This window comes from Tyto alba, unplaced genomic scaffold (assembly GCF_018691265.1).
Source record: "Tyto alba isolate M040663 unplaced genomic scaffold, T.alba_DEE_v4.0 Super-Scaffold_23, whole genome shotgun sequence".
Classification (NCBI taxonomy): Eukaryota; Metazoa; Chordata; class Aves; order Strigiformes; family Tytonidae; genus Tyto; species Tyto alba.
The window spans coordinates 334,087-361,788 of record NW_024881297.1 but is presented as its reverse complement, the minus strand read 5'-3'; the positions used below and the strand labels follow the sequence as shown (position 1 = coordinate 361,788).

General features: G+C 41.2%; 1 protein-coding gene across 1 annotated transcript in view; it reads left to right on the top strand.

Annotated features, from left to right (window-relative positions):
* The window catches only part of MOB1B (MOB kinase activator 1B), a 43,689-nt gene that overhangs the window by 9,430 nt on the left and 6,557 nt on the right, over positions 1–27,702 (top strand). The window contains exons 2-5 of the mRNA XM_042796688.1: positions 12,903–13,069; positions 17,972–18,065; positions 24,731–24,864; positions 27,175–27,338. Coding sequence (XP_042652622.1) covers positions 12,903–13,069; positions 17,972–18,065; positions 24,731–24,864; positions 27,175–27,338 — 559 coding nt within the window. The remainder of the gene's footprint in view (positions 1–12,902; positions 13,070–17,971; positions 18,066–24,730; positions 24,865–27,174; positions 27,339–27,702) is intronic.

The window sequence follows — 27,702 nt, the reverse complement described above, 5'->3', positions numbered from 1 at the left end:
CACTGATCAACATTTTGGGAAATGATCCATGTTCTGAGGCATGTTCTCCAAGTGCTATATTTGGTGTGTAAGTAAGGATCTAATTTGATACTAGAGCCAAGCTTTTATTGCTGGAATTTGTCATCCTCAACAGCTTGTAGATCTCTTTCTGAAAACCTCTGCTTCCTACTTTCTTAAATGTATTGAAAGAGTGTGACTGTTACCAGCAGATACGGTTTGGAATACAGAGGGCATCAGTAATGTAAAGACAAAGAGAATTTAGCTGACTATAAGGAAATCTCTGTAGCAGGAGGAACAGTTTGCTTTGTAGTGTATACCCTTTTGTATGGGACGCTTTTCTCTGTGTTTTATCAAATTGATAAAAGTACTACAGTAAAGAAATCATGGGTAGGCAAATACTGTTAATCACCTGCACTGTTTATTTTTATATATATATATATATTTATTATTATACGGCCCCCCCTTTCTTCCTGCCCCCCGGGCTGGATGGTGCTTTGTGGGACTGGTGGGGTGCAAGGCTGCTGAGGCAAGCTGGAGCTCTCTGGGCCACTTTATGGCATTTCCAGTTACTTGGTGAACGATCTTGAACTGCTTCATGGCTACTTAAATGGTTTAGTAAACCTTCTTTCTTAGTTACTGTTTCCAGTATCTTTTCTTTAAACACAGTCACATTTGTTATTGAAAGAAGTAGCCCAGACTTGCAGCTTTATATAGTTCCTTCTATTTATTTTACAATTTGCTTAGCTGCATCCATAATGGTATTTTCTAGTTTTGATTTCTGATTGTTTGTGGATTATCATAGTCTGTGGTTGATGGGTTTCCCTCTTGCTGGTATTTACTTTGACTGCCAGGCCAGGACTTGAATGTTACTGCTTCTTTCTTAAAAAGAAATTTAAAAAAAAAAAAAAAAAAAAAGAAAAAAAAGAAAAAGGTTCCATACCCTTATGTTCTGTGTGACGTTCGACTTTTCTAATACTGCTTTTCATGTTTCTATGCGTCTGCATAACATGTGCTGTGTCATCCTCACTCCCACATGTGTTACCAAGCATTTTCCCACTCTGTAATTGTTTTCTTTAGAACATAACATTCTCTTGGAAACATCCAAATGAGGTTTTAAGAATTTCTCAAAAATACATGAATGTTGTTCTTGCATTTGCTCCTGGGTCTGTGTCTTCCTTATGCATATAATAAATGAGAGGGAGAGCGTCTCAAAGGGTTTAGGCTGCAGACTTCACAGGGTTGAGTCTTTCTGCAGGTTTCGATGGGTATGGAGCATGTGGGTATACTTTTGTTAAGAAATGTTACATAGTTTTCTATCACAGGCATTTGACTTGGTTTCTGAATTTGCTTGCCACAGGGCAGAACCATATTCCCTGTGGTGTGAGTTCTCCTACAGCCGTCCTTGCTGCAGGGTAGGTACGGCAGCCTTTCGGTAATCGCCTGTTTACAGCCTGGTCGAGTCCCCTTTCTTCAACGGGAAATGCGCTGTACGCTCACGTACAGCACAAGTGTTGTAATGGCTTTTTAGTGCCAAGTTTTGTGTATGGGAGAGGGTGGGTTTTACAAAAGAAGTGTAGTTCTGTCTCCTGAATGATTTATTAGGTACATTCATGCAGTAAACTGAGATTTGAACCTTCATGGAAACGAAACTTTGAAGCATAACTGGGTGAAGTTCTAGCTTCTGTTTGAATTCATGCTGTGCCCTGCCTTTTAAGTGAGCTAATGCTGATTGACAGAAATAAGAGTTTCCCGAGAAAAGAGGGGAACATTAGTGAAAAAACAGTGCTATTTAGTTTGAAGAGAGCTTAATTAGTGACTGAAATGGTAAAGATACTGAGCTCCATCTCAGTGGTCTGTAGGAAAAAACCAAAGCAGTTGGAGAGGAAGGAGTACTTTGTGTTTACTTTCTTCAAAGCTGCTAGTAGCCTGCTCTTTTAAAGAAGTAGTACATGAATAGTAGGATATTAGAATCTTCAGAAACAAATCTGGTTTTGATTATGCCCTGCAGTTCCATGATGTGTGTGTTTAAAATAGTTGAGGAACCTGCATCTGTTTGAAAGAGCCCAACAAAATAGCCAAGATCAGTCCTCACCTTTCTTAAAAATCTAACTGTTTGTAATAAGACAGAAATTTTGTGAGCAATGACAGCACTGCGTTTACCTCAAGGTAGTCAGTGGATACCTGGGAGTGTGCAGCAAAACATGCTGGATAATCTCGATTCCTCTCCTGTAACAGCATTTCAAATGGATGTCAGAGGAGAATGTGCGGAGATACTTTGGTCTCTGCTAAAAGCCTCTTTCTTGCAAATTGGAGTGAAGACTTGTTCAAAGTGATGGTTGGTGGTCTTAAAGCTCTTGAAAAAGTCTGTGAAGAATCTTGGGAGCAGCAGTGCAGTGACATTGATAAAACATGCAGAGTGAGCCTTTCGGGTGGCTGCAGATTTTATAGCACAGACATGTTCCAGTCCCTCTTCATGTCTGCCTGCTTGGCTCTGCAAGTCACTAGGGCGTTCGTGGCTGAATGCATACTTCTTCCATTTTTCATCTGAGTGTTTCTCTGATGGCTACTCGTGTATACTTCTTTTTGTGTCTCTGGCCTGTTCCTCTCGCTGTGTTGCCCAGCACTGCTGTTAGTCCTACAGAGGACAATGCTTGAGAAGTTGAGTCACTTCCGCAAGTGTTGGCTGCTCTGGGAATTAGTTTAATTGTGTTTTTGACTGCACAGGCAGAGCTCTGGTAGTATCCAGTGAGGGCAACTGTGACTTGCTTTGTTTATTTTGAGGATTTTCCAGGAGATGCAATTGTATTAAATGAACATGTTACAAGTGAAACAAGGGAATTTATTTTGTGTTTGAGCATAGCAAACTGATGATGATTTCCTGGTTACGGGGTGGTGTTCTGGATGCTTGCTTCTTCTTTGCATTAGGAATTGTGATTACTTGGGAGAAAGGTTGCATCCAACTGGGTAAACGACAGGAGCACCATTGCCACCTACTTGGGTGGGGTTGTAGTAGACATGAGCATTGTAGCATAACACCTCCCCCTTGTTTACAGGCACATTCTGAGCTCTCAGATGGAAAAAGGGAGGTGGGCAGACAGGGAGAAGCGTAGGTGACTGGCTTGACTAGGAAACGGTCTGTGGCCACCTAACATCTTTGTGGATTTGGCACCAGGTGTGCTGCTTCAGGGCAAGCGAGGGCATGTGTCAGAGGGAAGAGGTAGATGGCAGGTTTCCAAGGGCCACTCACCTGGCCCCTACTAATAGCTTAGCCAGCAAAAGTTCGTCTGCAGCTGTGTTCTGGTGCATGTAAGAGCATCTGACTTCTGCTGGAGGAATCCCACATTTGCTTGATTTCACTGACTCTAAAATGTGTATGTATGGAAGAAAAAAAAATGTATTTTAAGAATGTAGATGTGGGTGGTGATGGTTGGGACAAGCAAAAGCAAAATCATTCCTTAAGGCTACCTTAAATAACCTTCTCCTTACTGGATGTGAATCATCTGATAAACTTTTGCTCTTTTAACATGTAGAGTCTTGTGTATAATGATACCTGCATTTTTGTAAGAGCTATTGATGAGATGATGACTTTTCATTTGCCTTCTGTCATACCATCCAGTGTAGAACTTCAGCCTGTGAAGACAGCTATTTTTTTTTTCTAGATGGGGAAGCTGGATTTCAGTTCCTGATTTGATGGGTAGAGAATTTTAAGTATCTAATAAAAGTATCTACTTCACTGTCAGTACCTTGGTAGAGGGAGACACTTTCACAGTCATTATACCCTTTGAGAAGCATGTTGAGGTTGAATAGCCTACAGAAAGTTAAACTTATTCCATGGTGTAGCAAAGAAAAAGGATGGGATGAGGAAGGATGGATAACAGTGCTTCACTGAAAATAAAAAAGTGGGATTTGGAATTTTGTCTGGATCTGTATTTATTCTGTCTCAGACATCTGAAGAAGCTCTTCTTTTAGGAATAGCCTGTGTTGTGTTGCTATCATTGTCAATTCCATGTGCTGAAAGCTAAGGACATTGTTTTAAGTTCCCCTAGTCTGTGATACTTTGGGTTTAGGTGAAGAAACTTTTAGATTCCTATTTCCTGGTGGCTTTTTTTTTTTTTTTTAAAGTGTGGTGTTCAATTAAAAAATGGTGTTTGAAACTAAGCTTTTCCCTTCCTTTCTTTCTGAAAGGACCCCCTCCCTGCCTTTTTGTGGAAAGTTGTGTTTGTATCTGTTACCTTGGGAATTATTTATTTATTTTTTTAAAACTGAATTTCTTGTTAAGCTGCTAAGTTCAAGGACCTGGGGTGTTTGGGTGTGTGTGTGGGGGAAGCAAACCCACAACCAAAAAAACAAATGCTACCTTACAGTGTTCCTATGTATCAGGGTTTAAAAAGAGAGAGTAGGAGAAAAGGGACAAGGATGTGTGGGGAAGTGGCTGTGGTGTGCAGCTCTTTTCCTTGCAACAGGGGGTCAGGTGTCTGAAAGGACAGCTTGGCGGAGGAAGCACTCCTGTTTTGGAGTGAGAAGGAGCTGCTGTGGGAATATGACAGGGGTGGGTTTGCACAGAAATGTCGTCTGGAAGCTTAATTGTTACTGCAGGAGAACAGAGTACCGATTCCTGAAGATGCTCCACGCAGATTTCCTAATGACAGTGCTGCAGAAGGAGCAGGCTGAAATCTGGAAGGAAGTAACTTGGCTCTGACCGGTGGGCCCTAAAGCGTGACACCAGTCTGTTGTAGCCTTGGCAACTGGCTGTGGACTGGGCAGGCAGTAGGTGAGTTAATCACACAAAGACATTCCTTATAAAGCGGAGGTCTCTTGGATACTGAGTGCAGTTAGCTTTGGGAAGAATAATTTCTTGGGCACTCTTATTGTAACTATTTTAAACTTTAATATTTCTAATTTCAGGGACAGACTTTAGGAGTAGTGGACGATTCAGGTTGTTCTTCTATCTTCTACTGGCTACACTGGAAACTTCAGCTGTGCACTGTTGATCTAAGTATTTTCAGTTACTGTTTCCTACAGTTGAGTGTGTTTAAAAAAAAAAAAAAGTGTATTCTGTTTCTATAGGAATAACCATGTGTCTATGGAAACTTCTCAAGTCAGTGCAACTGATTTCTTCCTTTAAAAAGACAAAGAAACAAAGCACAAAAAACCCCAAAACCCTGGACCTGGAATTGCTTTCTAACCACTGCCTTACCTTTTGGGATAGCAGCTATGTTGTGTAAGAAGTTGGCAGCTCATAACTCTTTCCCAGACGGGTTGCTTTGATTTGCTTGGTGATCTTGGCAGAGTCTGTGTTTCCCTCCATGTGAAGAGAATTATACTTTTTACAGCTTAATGTTTGTGAAGGTTATTTTTGATAGATGAGATCGCTTTTCAGAAGCGTGTTGCTTTTATTAGTGTTCAGAATAATGCAGTGGCTGTATCTGAAGAATTTACACAGAGGGACATTTTTCAGAGTGAGAGTTACCCGCTTGTGCACTTAGTCTTGACTTACCTGTATGGATGCTGGCTTTTAAGTCTCGGACTGTGTTGAACAGCCTTCAAATACCTCTTAATGTTGAGTTCTAACCCAGTATTGTACTGTCCTGGATCACTTCAGTCTTCTGAATTTGAGTTGGCTGGACCAATGGCACCATCACTCGTTTCAAACCATTATCCTGCTCTGTTCAAGGGGGGTCTCATAGTCATCTTCAAGTAATATCAAGAGTAGAACAGCATTTGCAAAATTGTCTATAGCTCTTGAATAGCTGGTGTTCTGGGGTTTCTCATCCTGCCCCAGAGCCTGGCAGAAGCACACATTTCTCTGGCCCGCTGCACCTGTAACCTCTGAGTACAGGCTTGAAGCTTCCTTGCCTGTATTCCTCTGTCCTAAGTTGGTAATTACTTTATTGGTCTTGAGACCTGCTGCATGGTGGTACGTCAAAGGGGCACAAGATTGTGGAATGCTGGCTTCCTGAATTCTTACCTTGGTTTGGTTACCTCCAAATTGAAGTGAACTGACTGGGACAGGCTTATTTTAATGAGTGGGAATTTGACTCAAAAAAAATTGACTTTTTGATTTTGTAAAAACTGAAGAAAGTAATGCCTGGCTCGCACACCGTTTATCTTCAGAACAGAAATGTTGTGACTACTCAATTTTATAAATAGAAATGCTCAGATTAATCTTGTCAGTGCACTTTTTGAACATGCACAACTAAATTTTACCTGCTGTCCTTCTGATGCTGCGATCGTCACAGGGAAAATACATTTAAATGTTGCAACTATTGATTTGATTTCCAGAAAGTAGTTTAAGATTTTATTTTAATTTCTCTGATGTGTTTGGCTATTGGAAACTAAGTGATTGTGCTCTGATGTGTCTGTTCTTAGCAGGATGTTATCATTTGAAGCACCCCATGTTATTGTTTGAAGGTTTGAAATGCTTTTCTGGAATTTGGTTGTTGCCTTACAGTATTTCTGTGTATCAGGGTTTAAAAAGAGAGCAGGTGAAAAGGGACAAGGAGGTACACAGAAGTACAGCTTGGACTTCTCTGATAAATTCACTTGTTGGCCTTTGGCAATCAGTCGCTGCCTCAGTTTCCCTGTGTAACAAGACGCTAATGATGCCTACTTCAAAGATACTTTGTGAGGATTAATTAATGCTTGCAAAGGCCTTTGAAGATGAAAAAGCTGGAGTTGAACTATGAAAAGCTTCCATGCCCCAGGTGAATGTTCTGTGTGCTGTCTTGAGTTGGCCTTTTCAGAATCTCTTGAGCACTTCCAAATATTTTGAAAAGCTTACTTCAGTTGGCCTGTGGTGGTGAACGCTTTTGGGAGACAAAGTGGTATAGCCATCCTTGCAGAAGGTAGTTACATGTTCCACCAAGGAAAGAAAGATGATACCCCATGGCCTCAGCACTGTATAGCAGTTAGAAGGATACAGGTGGCAGGTATATCCTGAAACTGGTGCCACTGCAGCGTTTTCCATGTATTTTTCCCCAGGGCAAGTTTCAGTCCTTTCCAGTGTTTGATAAAACAGCCCACTGATGAGTCCAGTATGAAATGATTTGCGGTAATTGCAGCACTGTGTTCTTGGGCCTACAGGTAGCCTGAGACATCTTGGGAGAGCAGTGGTCTCTAAATTTCCCATGGAAGATGAATGCTTGTGAATATTTTAAAATAAAACCTTAATTTCTTGTTAAAAATGTCAGTTTGCTATGTAGTGTGCAAGTAGATGTGCAGGGGGGGGAAAAAATAATTTTCAGATTTTCCCATCTTCTCAATGTTGGCATCTCTTCTTTTTCCATTTTGCCAGTGACATTAGTTTAAGATGCTGTAATGAATTGTTAGCTAATTATGGGGTAACTTGGTGTGGTTTTGTTTACTCAAGAAGAATTTGAAGACAACTTTGGAGCACTGTCAATATTTCATTGGTTTAGGTTGTGGTGCCGCTGAAAAATGATTAGGTCTGCAGCCTGGGTAAAGGCAGGATTTGGGCTTCAGTCTGCAGCTGTCTGTGTGCTTGTGAAGCAGACTAGGTTGAGGGCAAGGCCTTTTGCTTGTCAGTTTGACCTGTGTTCGACACAGCAAGAGTAGGTAACAGCTTGAGGTTAGTGCTGTGGTAAGAACAAGCTGTGAAGTCATAGGTTTTGTGCATAAGGAGCCTAAACTATTCTGTTTCAATTTAAGTTTCCCTGGGTATGCAGCAGTCTTCCTAGAAATAGATAAAAAGCTCCATTGAAAGACTCCAGTGCACAAAGGATTGGGTGTGAGGAGGTCTAAGCCAGGCCAGCCAAAGTGCCTCTCTTAAGAGTGTGACAGTTTAAGTAGCTCCTTTCCTTCAGTTAACAAGAAGTGTATCGAGAGTTTAGACTGGATATTTAACTGCTTTGGTTGTGAAAGATCTGCTGGTGCTGCATTTGAAGCTTAAGTGGGTTGTTGAGGCAGCTTGGTAAGTGTGGCGTAAGCAGGATGCCTGAATATTTTCCTTTCTTCTGGAAACATCATCTTGCTAATGTCACACAGAACAGCCTGCAGAATCCGCATCATTAAAAACCCTCCCCATCAGCAGATGACTAGATAAAATTACAGCTTTGGAGGAAATGTTGTGTTCTTGCTTACAAGCAAGTGGTAATGTCTTTGTGAGGCCAAGTGGTGTGTGGGCTTCTGCCAGTGGGAAGTGCTTCTTGTGGCTCAGAGGTGTGGGTTCCTCGCCAGGCTTCTGGGCTTGTCCCGGCTCCGAGAGTCAGTTGCTTTAAACACATTTCCTGATTTAGTGCTAGGTTGAACTGCATCTGGCACTGCTGTAGTTGTACTTACCTATAAAAATAGAAGGGCATAATTTGCTAGAAATGTTGGATGTGGGAGAGAAGGGAGCAAAATGTCCTCGGAATTGCAGGAATTTTTTGAGAAGGCAGTTCTTGGAAGACTAGAAATTGGTTGTGACAAATAGTGGGTGGGGATGATGCAATGTGTTCCCTGTTTCATGACCTTTTTATGTCTAAAGAAAATGGGATCTTCAGGGTGGCATTTCTGAGGGTTGCTCTTCCCCCTTTCACTTAAGAATTAATGTGATGTTTCGAAACCAAAGGAGAGTTCAGAGACTTACCAGGGAAAGGCAGGTGCTGCCTATTAGCTCCGAGCATTTCAAAATCTCAGGATAAATGGCTCGCAGAACTATTTCTATTATGGAATGTAGGTGAAAATAAAATGTCATACATGATTAAGACATCTGTTATTGTGTGTATTGTTGGCCACCAGACAGAACTCTTTAAAGTTATTTTTTCACTGAATGCTCAAGGAGTTGAGGAAATAGACCTAGGACAAGAAGACTTCCTAAATCTGTCACATGAAACAAATGAACACAGTAGGAAAATAAAATATTTATTTGTTCTTTTTTTAAGATGCCTTCAGTTCAGTGTTTGGAATCATAATGTAGGCTAGCAGGAATAAGATGCTGCTGTGGTCAGGGTTTAGGGAGGAAACATGATTACTTAGCCATTTGAAGGAATAGTTAATGGATGGTGCTAAGGCATAAATAAATGAGGATGGGTTTTGGTTAAATAACAGGAGAGCTTCTGAACTAACAAGGTAGTTGGAATAATGTTTGCAGCAACACTTACAACTAGACTTCCCAAGAGAAAACGTGCCCTATAAGGGTTTTGGCTTCGAGAATCTGTATTAGGTTGCTGAGTCGCTGAACTTTTGTATCAAGGAGAGTATGGCACTGCATGCAGTTAGCTGGCTTCACGTATGGTGAACTGCATAAATGCATGGAATTCTGATAATTTATTGCCAAAATTGCAGATATTTCCATAGCACGCGACAACTAGCAGCCTGCATTTATCCAAATTACTTTTCCTTTTGGATGCCTGCCTGCCTGCCTTTTGTGTGAGACCATTTCCTGCTGTCTTAGGATGGCTGTGCTGAATTTGAGAAGTACTAATCAGAAAGTCAGTAGAGGTGAATATGGAATGGCTTATTTAGAATAGTTGATGAGACCAAATCATTGTGTATTCTGTTGTTACAGCTTTTGCCAGCTTATGGGAAGAAACACCCTGTTTCTGGAAAGGGGGTAGTGGGGGTTCTAATAGTTTTCCAGTGTCTTGTGCATTCTCTGCTTCCTTGACCACAGAAGATCTCTGCTGGGTGTTGAACAGATCTGCAGTGCCTTGGCTTGTTATCAGAGGTAGATGCAGTGTGAATTCCTACCCAGAGTTTTCTCAAAATAAGCTATTGTATTTAGGGAGTTCTTCACCATTCTTTCCTTCTGCCTTGTTCTCAAACCCCTTATCCCTTCTGTTAGCTACCCTTTTTTCTAAACTGCAGACAGTTTCTTGGTTTACTTACTTCGTAACCTTTTTCCAGTTATTGCTTTGTATGTTTCTATGCCATCTTCTCTTGCCAAACAAAAATTTTCTGCTGAAGCAGAAGGGTGCTGCCCTTGGTGATTTGAATCTTCTTGGTAAGTGCTCCTGCTGTTTGGACAGAACTTTCCTCATCTTGCTGGGGGAGCTCGACGCACCCAGTAGCAGTCTCTATAATGAGCTTGTAGATCTTGCCTTGGGCAACTGCACCAGACCAGTTACAGCAGTTAAGTTTTTTCAGTCTTCATAGCTGTATGAAAATAACAGTATTGCGAAAGAGAATCTGATGTACGTTAGGTTTTGAAACATGGTGAAAGGAGGACTTTTAAGCACTAGGAATTGGGGTTTCCATGTAAGCAGCGACAGGGTAGGAAGGAATTTCTTATTTTCCTCTTTCATTCATGACAAATGAATGACCTGAGCTTTGGAGTGGTGGTAAGTCTGCGGAAACCTTTGGTTTGCTTTTCACGAAAGTATTAGGAGCTGGTTTCCCTCGTAGTCTAGTTACGACAGGGTGAGAACAAAATCTTGTGAGCAAGGTAGGAAGTGCTGTGCATGTGTTTAGCATGTGCTGGTTTTCTTCTGCTTATGCTGACACGTGTGGAAGTATAACAATGCCAGTCTCTGCTCCTCAGTTGTTGTGAAGGTTATCTTGTGTCAGCCCTGTCTGTGCAGCTGTACACCAAAGCAATTGGCAGATGTTTTAAGTTGTATTTTTACCCGCTGTGTTGGCATAGTGGATAGGTTCCCGAAGTGAAAAACTTGGGTCTTTTAGGTAGTCAGTTAAAAGATGTGGGTTTTCTGTTTGGTGGGTTTTTTTTGGTTGCTTTTTCTTCAGAGTTGGTTTGAACTTGGCCTGGCAACAAATGCAGGTGGCTGGAGGGGTGGGAGGTGAAGGAACTCCCTGAGCAGTGAAAGGTTCTCGCTCCCACTGGGAGCCAATTATTTAAGATTTGAATCTGGTGTCTTTGCTTAGGGTGAAATGTAAATGATTGGGTGCAGGTTAGAAGTGTCCTGTAACACAATATATGGGAGCCATAGGCTTCCTCTTTCTACTTCTGACTCTTAGTTGCGTTTAGTAGCTGACTGCATCAGTATTGTTCTGGCGTCTGTGTGAATGTACATGGCCTGTTCAGGGGCATCATCCCACAATCCCTGTTAGTCCAGCCAAGTGCTTCTTTACGAGGGTTAGAAAACAGGATTCCTCTGGAGGCCTACGGGAGGGGAAGGGTGCTGCTGCTCCCCTGTAGAGAGGGAGAGTCAGAGTAGGACTGGGACCATGTAAATCTCTAACCAGCTGGACTTGTGGGAGCTGTTCAATACCCAAAGATGCATCTGCAAAGGTGATGTTACCTGCCCAGAACAATTTGGGGAATGCGTTATTTATGTCCAGTTTCAGTATGTTTTCTTCTTCCAGGTCTAAACTGATGCTTAGTGAACTGTTAGGCAGTTTTGTCATATGCTTGGCAAATGACATCTTCTTTATCACCTCTCAATCGCTTTGGAAAGAACAATTCTTTTTGTCTCCTTTGGTGCGCATTGTGTCTCTGCTGGAGCTGTTGGTGTTCAGGATTGTAGAAATGAGTGATCTTTGTTAATTGTTGATAGCTGTAGAGTGGTGTGGTGGGGAACATGAGATGCAGAATTAAGTTTCTTAGAGTGCTTCTGTGTGACAGTCTAGCTACACTAGCATTGACCCAAAGATAAGCTACAGTCTTTGTGTGTTCAGACATACAGTTTAAATACTCACTGAGTTGGGTAGAACCCTTTCACCCCACTGACAAAAAATTCCTGTTCAGTCCTGCAGAGAGATGGTGAAAAATTGATGAAGTCTTTTATATAAAGAAGAAAGAACTGGATAATATTTGTAATGAAAATTCTGCCATCTGAGTTTCACATCTTTCTACTTCCTTTCATTGAAATTTAGAGCTCAGTCTTCCTTTTCTGTCAGAAATATTTTCTCAGATCGTACACTGAAACATTCACGAATATAGGTTCATTTGACTCTTTTCTGCAAATATTTAATTTTACATGTCATATTTCTAATATGTTAGGGGTTAATGTGCCATCCAGGCTTTTTGCCTTCATTTAAAATTCAAATGCCTAAACTTTTTTTCAAAGTCACTCCATGTTTTTCCAACAAAATTATAGATAAAAAAGTTATTAATGTGGAAGTTGTAAAAGTTGTTGTCCTTACTTGCTTAACTAGTGGACTGAAAGGTCAGTATGCTGTGAAACCAGGGGAAAGTGACATGGTAAGTTTGTGGAAAATGTGGAATTGTATCAGTCTTCAGCTAAAGTCTTTGTGTATTCTTGAGCAACTGTATTTTAAAAACCAAGTTCCTAAACAATACCAGATACTGGAAAAAATTAATGTTGGTAGCTAAGATAATAATTTGAATTGGCTAGGCCTGCAGAAAGTACGCTTTCTAAATGACAGCAGCTTGTTTTTGAGGAGTTAATACTACCTACTTAACACATCACACCTGATTTGAAAAGACAGGGGTGTGAACAGGCTGTCCCCTACCTTCTTATTACACTGGTGCAGGTGTGATGATATTTCATGTCTCATGAAGGTGGGTGTTAGAAAAAGAACATGGGTTTTTCTGTTAAATAAATGGTATATTTAATTACCATGACAAGCTTCGTGACTCTTCAGAGTAAAGGAATTGTCTGTTTGGTGGGGTTGCTATCCTTGATATGTGGCTGTCCAAATTCTGGGGAAGGAAATACTTTTTTTGGTCTCGTCTTGCCCATCATCCAGTCTGTGAGAGGGAAAGGAGTCAGAGCATTCCCAGTTTTCCAGCTGGCTCAACAGCAGGGGGTGCAGAGGAGAAGGCAAGGTAGTGGAGAATCATTTAATTGTTTAAAACAACAAGTCAAAGCACCTATTACCTTTGCATCCCAGTTTTTGTTGAATATCCTTTTTCGACATGAAAATATGGCAGTGGGGAAAGTACTTAACATTAATCCTATGCTTACGTGTGACTTCTGCGCTCCTTTCTTTTCCCCTTCCCTTTCTAAAAGTTCTCTAAGTATTTCCTCTCTCTTTCACAGTGGTAGTCGCTCTTCCAAAACCTTCAAACCAAAGAAGAATATTCCTGAGGGGTCTCACCAGTATGAGCTGCTAAAACATGCTGAAGCCACGCTTGGAAGCGGTAATCTCCGGATGGCTGTTATGCTTCCAGAGGGTGAAGACTTAAACGAATGGGTTGCAGTTAACAGTAAGTTGTCTAACCTTTTGTTTGGTAAGGGGCATTGAACGTGGGCTGACACTTGCAGGAGGACAACTGTGTGCACCGTTCTAGTGGGGTAGGCCCTTCCATCCTGCCCGCACCTCTCTGCTGCGGTTGGGAGCGGAGACTGTCGTAGCGTTTAGAGCTGACAGATGCAGAGCATCTCACAGAGACAAAAACTCCTTAATCTCCTTGTGCCAAAAATATGTTCCTGTTAACAAAATAATTCTTATTCTTAGCGGTTAAAGTCTGAGCACTTGATCACAAACAAGTGCTGAAGTAGAAATGTCACTGCTGTTTTTAGAAAGTAGCCTGTCAGTGCCATCTCGATATGTTTAATCTAGCTCTTTCTCAGCTAGGATTGTTACCCCATGGTGCAGTCAAGCCTCTACATGGTAAGCATAAAAACTTAATTTAGTTAAGTTTGAGGGCCAGGTGACTTGGATGGCCTGGCTTTCCTTTTGCCTGTAACAAACCCAGAGATCAGTCTTTGCAGTTTTCCTAAAGTTAGTTCCTTTTGTTTCTACCAAGTTGTGAGCCTTTGCTCTGGCAAGCCTCTGATGTCATCATTTAAACTTCCTCTAAAGCGGTTTGTACTAACTCTCTCCTTTCATGCTAGGTCAGACCAAACAGTGGTGCCCAAATTAGTGTTTTCTGATCGCTTGACCATGTTTCTGCCCCTTTCCTCTCCCCACTGCATGCCTTCTGCTCTTAATGAATGGGGTAACCCAAAGTCCTATCATGCTCTGTATTCCATGCAGAGTTTTGGCTGCCACAAACTGTGCCCTGTCTGGGTATTTCCTCCTCATTCATGTCTTTGGCTTGGTGTGTTTCCATGATTGTATGGTATTGATTGTGCACTGAAGTGCAGTATAAATTATGCTTAAGATAAATGTCTTCTAATTGTTTATGAGGTTCTATCTATTTCTTCTTACTCTTTGATATGTTTGGGTATTTAAACTGTCATACTGTCTACAACTTGCTGGCTCTTAATTAGCCACACAGTGCTCTGGTATATAAGTTGCCAGTGCTTCCAGGGAATGCTGAAATTGCTGACACAGTTATCTTTCAAAGTTTATTCACGCTGTATTGCAAAACTGTCTAGAAAAAGAGCCGGCCCATTTTTATGAGTAAGTATTACTAAAGATGCTTCATATACTGCTGGCATCCTTCCCTTTTGATGGTTCTTCCTTTCCATGTCTCTTCTTTCCGGGGTGGCAGCAGTGTTTTTCCCTTCCCAGATAATTTAACTGGGTGGCAAAAGGCAGCGAAGCACTTGACAGGAGAGTGGGAGCTGCCTTTTGGCAACAGCTGCATTCTGTAATGAAATGGTCCTCTTTCATTCCTCCTACAGCAAAGTGTGGGGTTTTAATGTTTTGGGTGTGTGTGGTTTTTTTTTTTTTTGTTTTTTTTTTTTTTTTTGTCTAAAAGTGATTAACTGATTACATACTACTTCATTCACAGCATCCCTCTACCACACCTAGTACCAGTTAATGGTAGCTGTGAACCCCTTCTGCTGAGTGAGACCTCTAATAAGGAAATAAAATGTGTGACTTAATGTCATTGTTTTTGCCCTTCACAGTAGTAGCACAGGAACAACTGTGCTCTGCCCTTCTACTTCTTGCTCAACTCTTAGCCTTATTAATATCTTACCGGAATGAGTTAATGTAGGCGTAGATTTTTTTCTAATATGTTTTCAGAATAAAAGAGAAGCATATCATCAGTTTGTTTTGAGTTTCATTTGAAATCTCCTTGATTTTGAAAGTATTAAAAAATCATTTCAGGAGTACATCTTGCCCCTGTCTTTGTAATTGAAGACCAGGCAGTGTGCACTTCTTTGAATAGAAAAGCACTTGGAAAAAATAAACTAAGCCCCCGAAACTTAAGAACAGTGAGTAAAAAGAGGAAATGAAAATATGCAGAGACACTGTACAGCTTTAGACATGCTGGAAAGGAGGTTCTTGCAATTTTCTTGTTTGTTACACACTGCTGGCTTTGGTGGATGGGTGGCGTGTCTCATGGCCTTCTGAGATTTGCAAGTGAGGGATTCCCAATAAGAGTCATCTTGTCAAAGTCTGTGTGGGTTTTTTGAACACGCTTGCCTTGAAGGAAACATTGGGCTGTGGTTTCTACTGGGAACAGAGAGTGGAAACTTAATTAACAGTTCTTGTGTACACTTGAGAAACAAGGGCTCCATATAATCAGATCTTGCTGCCTTCAGTGTTAACTGCCTCCTCCCCCTGTCAAAACAAGCTTTAGGAGTCTTCCTAGTCCTCTGCAACTCTATCAGCATTTCCCAATGCTGTTTCGCAGTTTTTTGCTTTTGCTGTGCAGGTGAGGGGGAGAGATTTTGTTGCTGGAGTGGAGCTGTGCTTGGTGCAAGCCACACCAGCAGGTATTTGCTTCTGTTTTTTGATGCCTGGGAAGTTGCATGACACAAGCTGAACAGTAGCTGTAACTTGCTGCCATGGCGTTTGTGTCATCTTTGACATTTATTCTCTGGAAAAATCAGTGAGGGGAGCTGCAGTATCTAACCCTCCCTTTCCTTTAGCTGTCAGTTACTTTTGCAGTACCTGATATCTGCTAGTACTTATGTTTAGGATGTCAATCTCCATTTTATTACAGCCAAACTGTTCATCTCTGTAACAGAGTTAATCAAGGAACACAACTTTGGGTAGGCTTCTGATGGCACTGGATTGTGAGGAGTGTATTGTTGGTGTTAATTCCAGTGTCCTGCAGACGGGTTGTATGAGACTGTTCAATGTTGCGAGTGGTAACTCTTTTTTAAACTAATTTTTTTGAACTAATTTTTTAGGTTAAGACAAACATGTCTGTCTAACTAGAGCAGAGACTGGTCACAGGAAAACCTTTCCCTGTTGGTTCAGAATGAAGAGCTTGCTTTGTCACCTGAACTCTAAGTCAAATAAGACATGACTATTTGGTGACATGATTACACTGTCAGTAATGTTGATAAAGGGTTTTAGTTGAGTATTCCTGCAATCTGTCTCAGTAAAGAAAGTTCGTTACTGGCACATTGAATTGCCGCATAATGCAGGTAGCACTGAAGTCAGTCTTAAGCGATGGCTGAGCCCAGACAGACTGTGCACTGGTGTCCCATCCTGAGGACTGGTTCTGAAGACATGATTCATAAATGAAATTTTTAGCTGTAAAGGCTCCTGTCGTCAGAGGCGGCAGGCCCAGTGCTCTTAGCACTAGAAACGGTGTAGCCTGGACTGGGTACTGGGGCATACAAGCTATTTATCTGTTATACGCGGATCCTTTCAGGGTAAGGGCGTGTTGCTGGCCTAGTTAAATTTGCAGAGAACTGTGGTTAAATAGGAGGAGTTGAATTTCCACCACACTTGATTTGGATTTTTATGATTGCTGAATTTCATCCATGCATAAAAATGAATGAGTAAAGACACCAAAGCTAGTTCCACAAGTCTTAAGTTCTTGTATGCTGGTATTACTTAAGTTCTTCCAGAAACAGAATTTACATTAACTGTTGCATGATAAGGGAGACAGGAATATGTAGAAAAACTGTTGTTCTGGAACCACATCATGCTCTTAGTTAGTTCTAAGAATTTAATCCAGCCGGCTCAAAATGTTGTTTCCTAGTGCTTTATATTGGTCACCTTTCAATTTTTAATCATGACATCGTTTTCTGAAAGACATTTTGAAAAGATAAACTGCTGTATGGATACCTTGGAAATGTCCTGTGCTTTGCAACAGATGCAGGGGGGGCCATTTACTGAGGGGAAATAAAGTGGATTTTATAAATTGATTATGGTGACCACAGTTCCTAAGAACAGTACCTGCTGTTAGGTTATTGAACAAGAGCCTTGCTTTCAAAGAGTTCTAAGTAATCAAGCACCTATTTAAAGTAGTAAGTATAGGAATATTTAGATATGCTAACTTTTTATTTCAGTAATTCGTCTACAGATCATTTAAAAAAAAAAAAAAAAAAAAAAAAAGATTTGGCTAAGAGAACTGCTTTCCCAAACATGTAACAAAACTTAAGCAATAACGCCTCAGAACAAAACTCTAAGGATAGTTTATAATGAGGAAACATTGTGGACTAAATGTTGATTTGTGGTGATTAACTGGTAATCTAGGGAACAGAAGTTGCTTGGCACTGTAACTATTCCTATGTCATTTCTGTACCCACCTCCCATACAGGTAGTGTTTGACTGTAACAACTGTCAGAGGGCAGATTTAGGTGAGATCTAAGGCAGAAATCCTTCCCTGTGCGGGGGGTGAGGCGCTGGCCCAGGGTGCCCAGAGCAGCTGTGGCTGCCCCCTCCCTGGAAGGGTTCAAGGCCAGGTTGGACGGGGCTGGGAGCCCCCTGGGCTGGGGGAAGGGGGCCCTGCCCGGGGCAGGGGGTGGCACTGGGGGGGCTTTAAGGGCCCTGCTAACCCAAAGCAGTCTGTGATTCTATGAAATGTTCTTTGAAAGATAGTCTTTTGGAATACGAAGCCTGAGGGAAGTCAGTGTCACGTAATGAGAAACAGCTCGCTCTAGTTGCAAAGTTTACACAGCAGATCTTTGTTTTATTCCAGACTTGCCAGTAGAATTTGGGATTCTAATAAAATGCACCAAACTTTCAGAAAAGGAAGTAACTCTGCTTTCTCCTTCCCTTTTCTTTCAAATGAAGATTTTGCTGCAGTGAGCAATTATAATAGTTATTGCCGGAGGCTGTTGTAGGAAGTCGGTGGTTGCATTCTGCATCTCCTTTGTAGCAGGTTTTAGAAAGCAGTAACAGTGAACTTTTTTCCCCCAAAATATTCCAGGATCCTCTTGTGCAGTGTGCACTTTACAGTTAAGGCTGTAGAAAGCTTGTGTTGTGGTTACACTGCTGAGTGTTAATTGATGGTTTAAATGCTTTACAGCTGTCGACTTCTTCAACCAGATCAATATGCTTTATGGAACCATTACGGACTTCTGCACGGAGGAGAGCTGCCCTGTAATGTCTGCTGGCCCAAAGTAAGATTATTTTTTACCCATCACTGAGAGTGTGCAATCTTTGAGATGATTTTGCATTTGAAAACTTGAGACTAGCTCAGTTGAGTGCCTAGAGAAGGTAACTTCTGTGGGTGAAAAGGATGTCTTCTTTTGTTACTTGTGGAGGGGAAAAAAAATCGAACCTTTGTTAAGGGATGGGGAAAGGAAAGGTGTTTTTTGGGTTTGGTTTTTTTTTTGTTTGTTTGTTTTTTTACTTCTCTTTTTTTCTGTAGCTTGAGAAGTAAACTGGTTATTGAAACTATTTTTCCCATTTTTTTCTGAAATGTTAATGAGAGCTTTTAAAATTAAGATTTGAAGTTTTTATATGCAAGCATTCAGTTAGGGCTTACCACAATCTTTCTTAGGCATTTGGGTAGGTGTTGTAGAAATAAACTGTTTTACAGTTTTTAGTAGTCTGGATAAGAAATCTCTACCCTGTCCCTCAGTTAAGTTGCACTTCTTTGATTCTTGTTTATGCTTCTGAACAGACATCCAACATTTGTGTTTTTTCTTGCTCTCAAGCTGCTTACTGTCTTCCAGAGAAAAATACCTGCATTTCTAAGCGAGTGGCGAGGGAGGGCACAGCTTTCTTTTAAATTACTGTAAAATCTTAAATAAACAATAAAGAGAAACAATTCTCTCCACTTCCTTCTTCTTGATAATGACACTTGTTGTTACTGTCTGAAGTCAGTAATTGCCAGCTGGTGTGATGGGGAGCTGAGGGCACGCAAAAGGGAGCTGCTGGGAGGGCAAGGCAGAGGGAGCAGGAGCTTGGTGAGACAAAAGTAGCCAGGCAGGCCAAGAAAAGCTTTGGAGCGATGTTCTTAAACTAAAAATTAATGCCAAAACCAGTGTGGGCAGGCAGACCTGCTGCTGCAAAGCAGGGAGGGGTGAAATTACAAAAGGAATAGAAGTTAACTGTTATGCAAAAGAACTTTGGGATAAGCTTGTGCAATAACCTAGCCCATTGTCTGCTTTGTGCTTTGGCATGCAGAACAGACTCTTATTTATTAAATAAAAGCATGAAAATATTTCTTTGCTTTATTATTTGTCTGCTGCGAAGCAGTTGTTCGGGGGTGAAGGTTAATTTTTAAAAGCTTAGTCGTCTGGTTGCCGGACTAAACAATTTCTCCAGAGAGACTGATAACCACTGACAGAAATACATGTCATACTCCAACCGCTGTGAAGCTGGGTAGAAAAGAGATGCTAGAGAGTAGAAGATGCATTCTGCCTAGGTTTTAATTAGGTGATCTTGTCCCTAGGATTTCTAGGGAATTCTCCAAACTCTGCAGCCCCCACCTGTGCTCAGGGATGGGTTTTGTGAAAGGATCAGAAGCGTGTGTGCATGTGAGGGGCAGAGGCTGGGCAGGCAGAGGAACAGGTGATTTTGTGAGTCTGGCAGTGACCAGCAGTGGAGCATATCCAGGGTTTTTTAGTTTGAGTGAGTGTGGCTTTCTTGCATTTAAAAGGTGGCCTGCAAGATTTTTTTCAGGCAGGCACTGCTGGGAAACCTGTCAGCATGAAAGCACTGATATTTATGGATTTTTTTTCCTATTTCTTCTCTCCATTTCTTGTTCTCTTCCGGCTCAAGCTGTATTAGTTGAAGAGGCATTGAATCCTAGGTGCTCATTAGTGCTTCTAGGCTGGAGGTTGCTGTCTGCTTACATAGATGGCTGAGCTACCACCGGTATTGCATCCTCATCTATTCCAGACGAAAGAGCATGAGTTTGCTGAAATAACTTACATAAGGTCGTCTGAAAGAGGTTAGGCAGATGGAGAGAACTGAAAGCAGGAAGCATTCTCTGGCTCTAAAGTCTGATCTTTCATCATTCCCACTGGACAAGTGTTTATGGTTGACATATTAAAAAAGGGTTGCAAGGTGCTGGTGCACACATAGGTAGCTGTTTAGAACTTGTTGTGGCTCAGTCACAATTTTTATAGCACAACTGACAAATCTGTAGCAGTCTATGGAAAAATTAAAACAGATGTCTTAATTGAGAGGGTAACCAGAGCAGAATTTCCTGTATCCGCTGCCTGGTACTGGTGTTTCGTCTTTAAAACCCCTTTAAAAGAAAAAAAATAAAAGACCCTTGGCAGCATACAGGTCACCTAGCTTAATCTGTGGTTTTCTGTGTTTTGTTTTTGGTGCAGAGAGGGTTATCTTCGCTGAGGGGCTCCCGTGAAGGAAGTGCTTAGGGCTGTATGGCTGCTTCTCCAGCCCACTGGTTCTTTTTGGTAGAGATCTTAACAGAAGGGCATAGCTGAGTCAGGTAAATTTTTGTGTACTGTGGGATCACTTTCATTTCTCCTGGACTTGTCTTTGTTGGAAGGATTGCTGACTTCACTTTTATCAGGGTGTTAGTACATTCAGTTAGTTAGGATAGACGTAAAGATCGAGAACAGATCTCCCTCTCCTGCTGTCCAGCTCATTGTCTAACAATTTGAAAGAAGTATTGGTTTAATTTGTTCCAAAACATATGATTACTCATGGTAATGTTCCATTCTTTTCACTTCAGCAGACACCAACCATTTCTTACCCAAACAGTTGGTTATCACTTCTTGCTATTCTTAAATTTGTTGCAGTATCACCATCAGTGCAACAGACATGGTAATAAGTCAAGAATCGGCATAGAATTAATATGGTTATTAACCAGCATTGGGTGAGGGGAATTTTCTTTCTTTTCTTTCCTCCCTGGTTGTAAGTCTTCAGTAAGAGCGCAACTGAGGGGCATGGCTGCTGCATTTTTCAAAGCTGGGTGTCTGAACTGGGGCTCTAAAATCCATGTGTAGGCTTTTGTGTGAGTGCACTAAGCTCACTCTTAATGGCAATGAGATATGTCTGGTTTTCCTGAGGTTTGTTGGTGTGCAGTGCTGCTGTCTTCCTCTGTTCAAATTGGAGTAGCTGGGCACTCTGGAGCGGATAGCTCCCGTCAATCTGGCATGAATGTAATACAGCGTAATTGAAGGTTCACAAGCTGCCTTCTGCCCACTGTGTCTGCACCAAAAAAAAAATAAAAATAAAAAAAAAATCATGTAAACAGGTCCTTGAAATACCATGTGTCCCTTAGCAATATAAATCCTTTTGCCTTCTTGTGATGCTCCACTCTGTGTCTGTGTTGCTTGATGACTGAGGGACAAAACAGAATAATATCATTCAGCAGTCCCGATGTAATACAGTTTTGTAGAGATTTAGAGATGATAGGTGCAAATACATGTCTGAGGATCTTTTAAGAAGCATTACTGAGCCTCTACATTTTATTGCTGTTGGAGAAGGTAACAACTTTAATTTTAGTCAAGCTTGTTTTTGATTTGTTGTGGGGGTTTTTGTTTTCTTTTAGGCCATGTACATGTAATTGCACGGTAGAGGAGCTGGTCCTATGATTATTTATACCTAGGGATATTTTCTAGTGTGAGGAGCATAGCTGAGTTTCTGTTTATAGATGGCAAATAACTTTTGTTTATTAGGATGAGCGAATTCTACCAGAGTCATTAGGGATTCTTAGCTTTTCCTCTGCGCTTGCTGAAGTGAACTGTGTATTTCTTGTTCTATCCTTCACATATTGTTTTGCATCTAAAAACCTTTAGTAAACTGTAGAGGTTTCTAAAAACCTATTTTCTGTAGAGGAACTGCCTATCACAAAAAGGGTAATTTGTTTCTACAGCCAGAATTGTAGGTATTTGCACACAAGCTTGAGCTAGAAGTGTGATTTTTTTACCCATTGTTTCCTGTAGCAGTTCAAATGACTCTAATGTGTGGGATTTTTGTGTGTGTGTGTGATACTCTGATTTTAAGAAGTTGGGCTAGGATTCTTGCTTTGTTTTCAATAATGCATTTGATCTTGTAGGAAGAGTTTATTTTCCTTCCATTGTAACTCCAAGCCTTCTGACAGCCTAGGAACAACCGTAAACATCGCGCCCACTGTGTGGAGCATGGGGGGTTTGCCAGAATGCTTTTGAATATTCTCTATGACTTTATTTTAGTCAGGATATATCTGCTGTTTCTTAAGAGCTGTGTTACTTAAAGGGTCATTCGATGGCACTCCTTCCTCTAAAAAATTCAGAATTAACCCATAGTGTTGGGGAGTGGGGAGGGAAGGGCGGCTTCTTACGGATATGTGTTCTTTGGATGTCTTGGGGATATATGTTCTTTGGATGATATTTTTCAATGTAATTTAGTTTGTCGTCTTGCTGTGTCTCCAGACTGAACCTGGCACCTCAGTTAAGTGCTGATATTTGTTCTACATTAATACCACTTAAGTCTCAGTATTAGGGTAATACTGGGTGGTGAAGAATACTGATTTTTCAGAAATCCAGACACATCGTGGTCCATTCAGTCAGTGTGTGTGGAATTTTTGCATGTGTTTAGAGATACAATTTTAAAATGCTATCAGACTCTCTGATTGGTTACTGTTATAAAAATGGGATCTTCTCGTACCATTGTGAGGAGCACACTCGTAATCACTCGTAAAAATTCTTTTTGTGAAAACGTTCTCACAGTTACTGGTCTGACAAAACAAAATTTGTTTAACAAAATTAGAAGCCAGATTTATCAGATACAGTTAAGTTTTGCATGAAATGATGTGTATGATCTTTAAAATAGAAGTCTGTCTCCAATGTCAGCGCAATACTCATTGGATGTAGCAAGGGGAAGTTTAGACAGTGGTGGTTGCAGCCCAAACAGTGTGGTATGCTACTACTGTACTAAGAAATAAAAATCAAATGGAGAACGCTATCCTCCATGAACAGAAGAAATATTAACCATTAATAATATCTCTTCTAATTCTTTTAAAAAGAACTGAGGTACAACTTGTAGGTCAAGTGTGTATGCTTCCTGTAAAGGCACGACTGAGCTGACATCACTATCCTTGTATGTTTTGTTTTGCTTGGATTTTTTTGTTATTTTTAAAAATTTTATATTTTTAAAAGAGAAGTGTTGCAGCTAGCCTGAATCGTTGTTCATTTGTTTGTCTGGGAGGATATCAGAGGTGCAGAGCTCAGCAGTCCCGTTGGCTTCTGGCTTGGCAGTGGGCTTGCCCCGCGGACAGCCGTCGCGCAGCAGTGCTGGCTGATGCCAACCCGGCGTGGGGGACAGTGCTGCGTTCGGACCGAAAAGAGAGGGCTGTGCCTGACTCTGTGCTGATGAGAAGAAACCACTCAAATATTGCGGCTTGGCAAGGAATATTAAGATATGTGCATGTCTACTCAGCAAGATGTAGAAAGAAACACTGTGGTTCAGTTGAATGTTACGATTGTCAGACTCCCAGTGTTAAATGTGTTTGGGTTTTTTTGAAGCTATATGTTCCCAAGGTTAGCTGTTTCTCCTCTGGACTTGGGACAAGTGCATTCCCCAAGACAGTAAAATACCTGTTTCATTCTGATTTCATGAGGATTCATTTCTGTCTGGTGGTTCATGTAGATGGATGTTGTTTAATACATTTTTTCCATGGCTTTTTAAATTCCTGAAGTTAAAATGGTAGCTGTTGAATGAAAGATGCTGAAATATACTCATTATATGTGCTACATTAAACAATGTCAACTCTGTGGATGGAAGAGGCCAAAAAAAGCACATGTATACTGTTTCCTAGTCGTGTCAGTGGTTTGTAAAGGTGTGGTATCACCTTAGCTACAGATGGAAAAATTAAACTAAAAGACAGTTACTGGCCTGCCACTATCAAGTGAGTCAGTGGTATAACTGGGAACAGAGATTCTTCTGAATCTTGGTGCGTTGCAGGGTAGCACTAGACCTTCAGATACAAACTTGTTCTAAGGCGGACTAATTAGTTTAGAAGCTTTCTTCTAACTGTTAGCTGAAAGGCTTCCAGTTTTGTAATGGTATTCCTTGGCGTTAGTCTACCTCTGAATCTATTCTGTGTCTCTAATACAAGCATAATTTGGGGTCTCTGACAAGAGCCAATGTAGTTTGGTCTTCAATTATGCAAAATCTATAGAATATTTCTAAATGTGAAGTAATTCCATATGTTTTAGGGCTCTAATGTATCTGGCTGGCAGCTTCTGCAGATGTCGAGCACTGCCACTCGCTTTGCAGTTCCTGTCTGCCAGTGGAAGTGAAGAAAAGCCTGTTATCAGGGCTGCTGGAGTGAAGCTTTGCATGAGAAATCAGTCAGGTGCCTTCACCAATTTGAGCCCTGGAGCTTAACTTTTATTTGTCTGAGAGTCTCATGTAACTTTTTGATGTTCTACTTGGACAGGCTGTAATGGTTTTCTTTTGAAGTGGAAGGAAAAGAAAGCTTTAAAAAAGGAATAAGTAGCTATTGACCTTTCAGGGTTTGTAAACCTACTCTACAGCACCTGGTGATGTACAGGGATGCAGATTTGACCTCAGGCTGCCATGTGCGTTTCGGCCAGGAGTGTTGCAACCGAGGATGAATGAGTTGTGCTGTAAAGGACAAAGTTTTTGGAGGCCTTGACAGACTGCAGAAGAGAGTCCAGCTAAAACAGGATTGCAGTGGGGAGACAGGCCATAGCATCTGTGGGTGACTGGGGAGAATTTGGACCCTAGTTTCAGGGAAGGGCTGTGGGAGGGTGTGGGAGTATGGGGAGCGGTGCAGGAAAAGCAGCCTTCCAGGCCTTGATATGAATGATTCACCTGTGTTAAAAAATGTCTTGTTGTTGTCGTCCCAACCCAGATATGAGTACCACTGGGCAGATGGGACAAACATAAAGAAACCAATTAAGTGCTCTGCACCAAAGTACATTGATTACCTGATGACTTGGGTCCAGGATCAACTGGATGATGAAACGCTATTTCCTTCTAAAATAGGTAAAGTAAATAAGTAAAACTGAACAATGTATTTGGATTACAGTTGTACAGGATTATTGAAGTATTACAGCATTAGAAGGTCTCCTAAATGACTGATGAGTAGGGTAACTTGAAAAGGTTACATTATATATATATAAAGGCACCTGTATCTCTTAAGATAAAATTTTTGTGGTAGTATATGAACTCTGATCCATGTTTTAATACTCCTGACAAACATCTATCACAATTCTGAATGCAGGAAGTACTGTTTCTATTTAATAACTGACCGTGTTGATCAAATCTGGTGGGTTTTTTTTCATTTTGAACAGCGGCCTGTTTTGTTAGAAATAAGGCAGAGGGTCTCAAAACCTTATAACCACTAATTGGTACAAACTGGCAGCTTTTTGATGCAGAAAAGACGTCTGGTGCTTAAGAGGAACTTCTCCTAGGTCTTACTTGCAAAGAAGCTGAATTGCATCTTTGATCTTAACGATTTTTTTTTTTTCTTTTCAAGTGAAGATGAGATACATGTTTTTAAGAGGTTTCTTTCAGAAAACCAGGATGAAAGTAATGAACAACCATCAGTTTGGTAATGATAAGAAGAAAACCTTGCTTCTAGAAGCATGAAGGACTATTTGTTCTAAAGCTCCTAACAGGCAGCTTTCCAGTACACTCACGGGCTTATGATCCGTTGTGGAAAGAGGAAGGGAGATCCGTTTAATTGCTTTTATTTTGTGGATGGTTTCTGAAGCATTTGATGCCTTTTCAGTAAGCCTCTGCAGAGAAACAGGGCCACCTGTCAGAGTCAAATGGCATTTGTTTTTACTTAGAGTTAAGCAGATATGCAGAGAAGGCTGGTTAGTTTGGGAAGAAATGACAAAAAGCTAAATCTTCGCTGCTCAGTAGATGGGAGCATGGATTCTTTGCATACTATGGCATTTGTCTTTGTGTTTCAGGGTAGAGTTCAGAGCTGGGGTAGAAGTCCATTACTAATAGGAATGATATAAAATAGTTACAGTTACTATAAAAGTTGTGTTCAGAAGACTACATCAGGACTAAATCTTTTTTTAACTGCAGCATATACTTTGAAGACTTTTTTAATAGGATGTATTTTTGAAAGAATTCAGAAAGAGACTTTTAGGCCACAGCGGATAACCAACTAAATATGAACTTCCCATGCGATGCAGCAGCCAGTGAAGGAAATATGGTGTACGTATAAGCAGGGCAAGCTTAAGGAGGAGTATGAAAATTTTATTGCTAGGTTTTTAAAGCGCTGGTGAGACCATGGTTAGACTACAGCATCCAGCTTGGGTCTCTGACCTTCAGACGGGACTTCGGCAGTTGGGAAGACTGCAAAAGAACGAAGCTGATGGGGAAAACTGCTATGTGATGAGAAGCTAGACAGGTTTAATCTTTTTAGATGGTTGATACATATCTTTTTTTAGCCTGTGGCTGTGTCAACTAAAGAGATTGCTGCTGCCAGTAGCTGGTTGCTGTTTCCTAACCAATTTTAATAACACTTGTGCAGTGGCAAAGATCTGCTTTTGAAACTGATTTCACCTGTCCCGGGTCATTTTCACTGAAGGAACTGGAAGGAGCATGTTTCACAGGATTTCAGCAGGCAGTGGAGAAAGCAGTAGCCTCTGGCTAAGGGGTGGTGATGAGCAGGATGGAAGCAGGAGTCTTTTTGCTGGGCTTGAGACAGATGGAAGAGAGCCTGTTTCTGATTCCACTTTAGCCAAGAGAGGTGTAAAACTCAATGGCTGATAGCACAGGTGGTTTCAGTTACCTACAAAAGAAGGTATCTGGTGTCCTAGAAGTACCCTGTGGTATCCTGGGCACGTGCACAGAGCCACTGGTGAGGCTCCAAGCTTGCAGGAGACTTGCCCTCCTCTGCATTGGCAGTCGGAGGTCAGGCAGGTACTGAGAGGGCATCTGTAAGCACGTTACATACCTGTGTTGGGGTATCTGAATCCCCTCGGAAGGGAGGAAGATTCTTGGTCGGAGAAGGCTCTTCAGGGAACTGTACTGAGGCATAACAAGATTCAGTAGCTGGAGGCTGAAGATAGGAGGGTTCAGCGTAGAAAGAAACGTGGTCAGATTTGCCCTGGAAAGAGTGCATGAGCCACTGCTCTGCTGAAGAGAGGGAAACTTCCCCTCTGGTCACTGAGCTTGTCGTCGTGCTTCAGTACATTGTGTTACTTAGACAGAATTGCTGAGCAAAACAAAACAGCCCTTGAGCAAGGGATAGGGTTGGATTATAATGGCTTTCAAACTACATGAATGTGTTGTGGGCATTTAAAAATAAGCCATCTGTTTTCTTACTCCTAGGTGTACCGTTCCCAAAGAATTTCATGTCAGTGGCAAAGACAATTTTAAAGCGTCTCTTCAGAGTTTATGCTCACATTTATCACCAGCACTTTGATCCAGTGATCCAGCTACAGGAAGAGGCACACCTTAACACTTCTTTCAAGCACTTTATATTTTTTGTTCAGGTAAGTATGGCAGAAGCGTTATGATTACAGTTGTATTCTGGAAAAAGTAATGTATCAAAGTAATGCCCCTTCAGTTGCTTAACAGCTGGTGTGTTTGTAGGAGAGTCAACTCCTCCAGGACCCTAAGATAGCGCCCTACTCCATTTTTATGTATATTTACTGCTAGAAGCATTTGAGGAATGGAGAAGTTTTCAATGAAGCATTCGTTTGCTACAAAATAGAATACCAAAAAGTGTTCCGTACCAAATAAATCAATAGAACAGTAATTCCTAACAAAAGGAGGAGGAGGGTGAGCGGATGGCATCTGAAGCTAGACTGAAAAGAGTGTGCTTGTTTCAAAGCTACGTTCCCCTCCTCCCGTTCT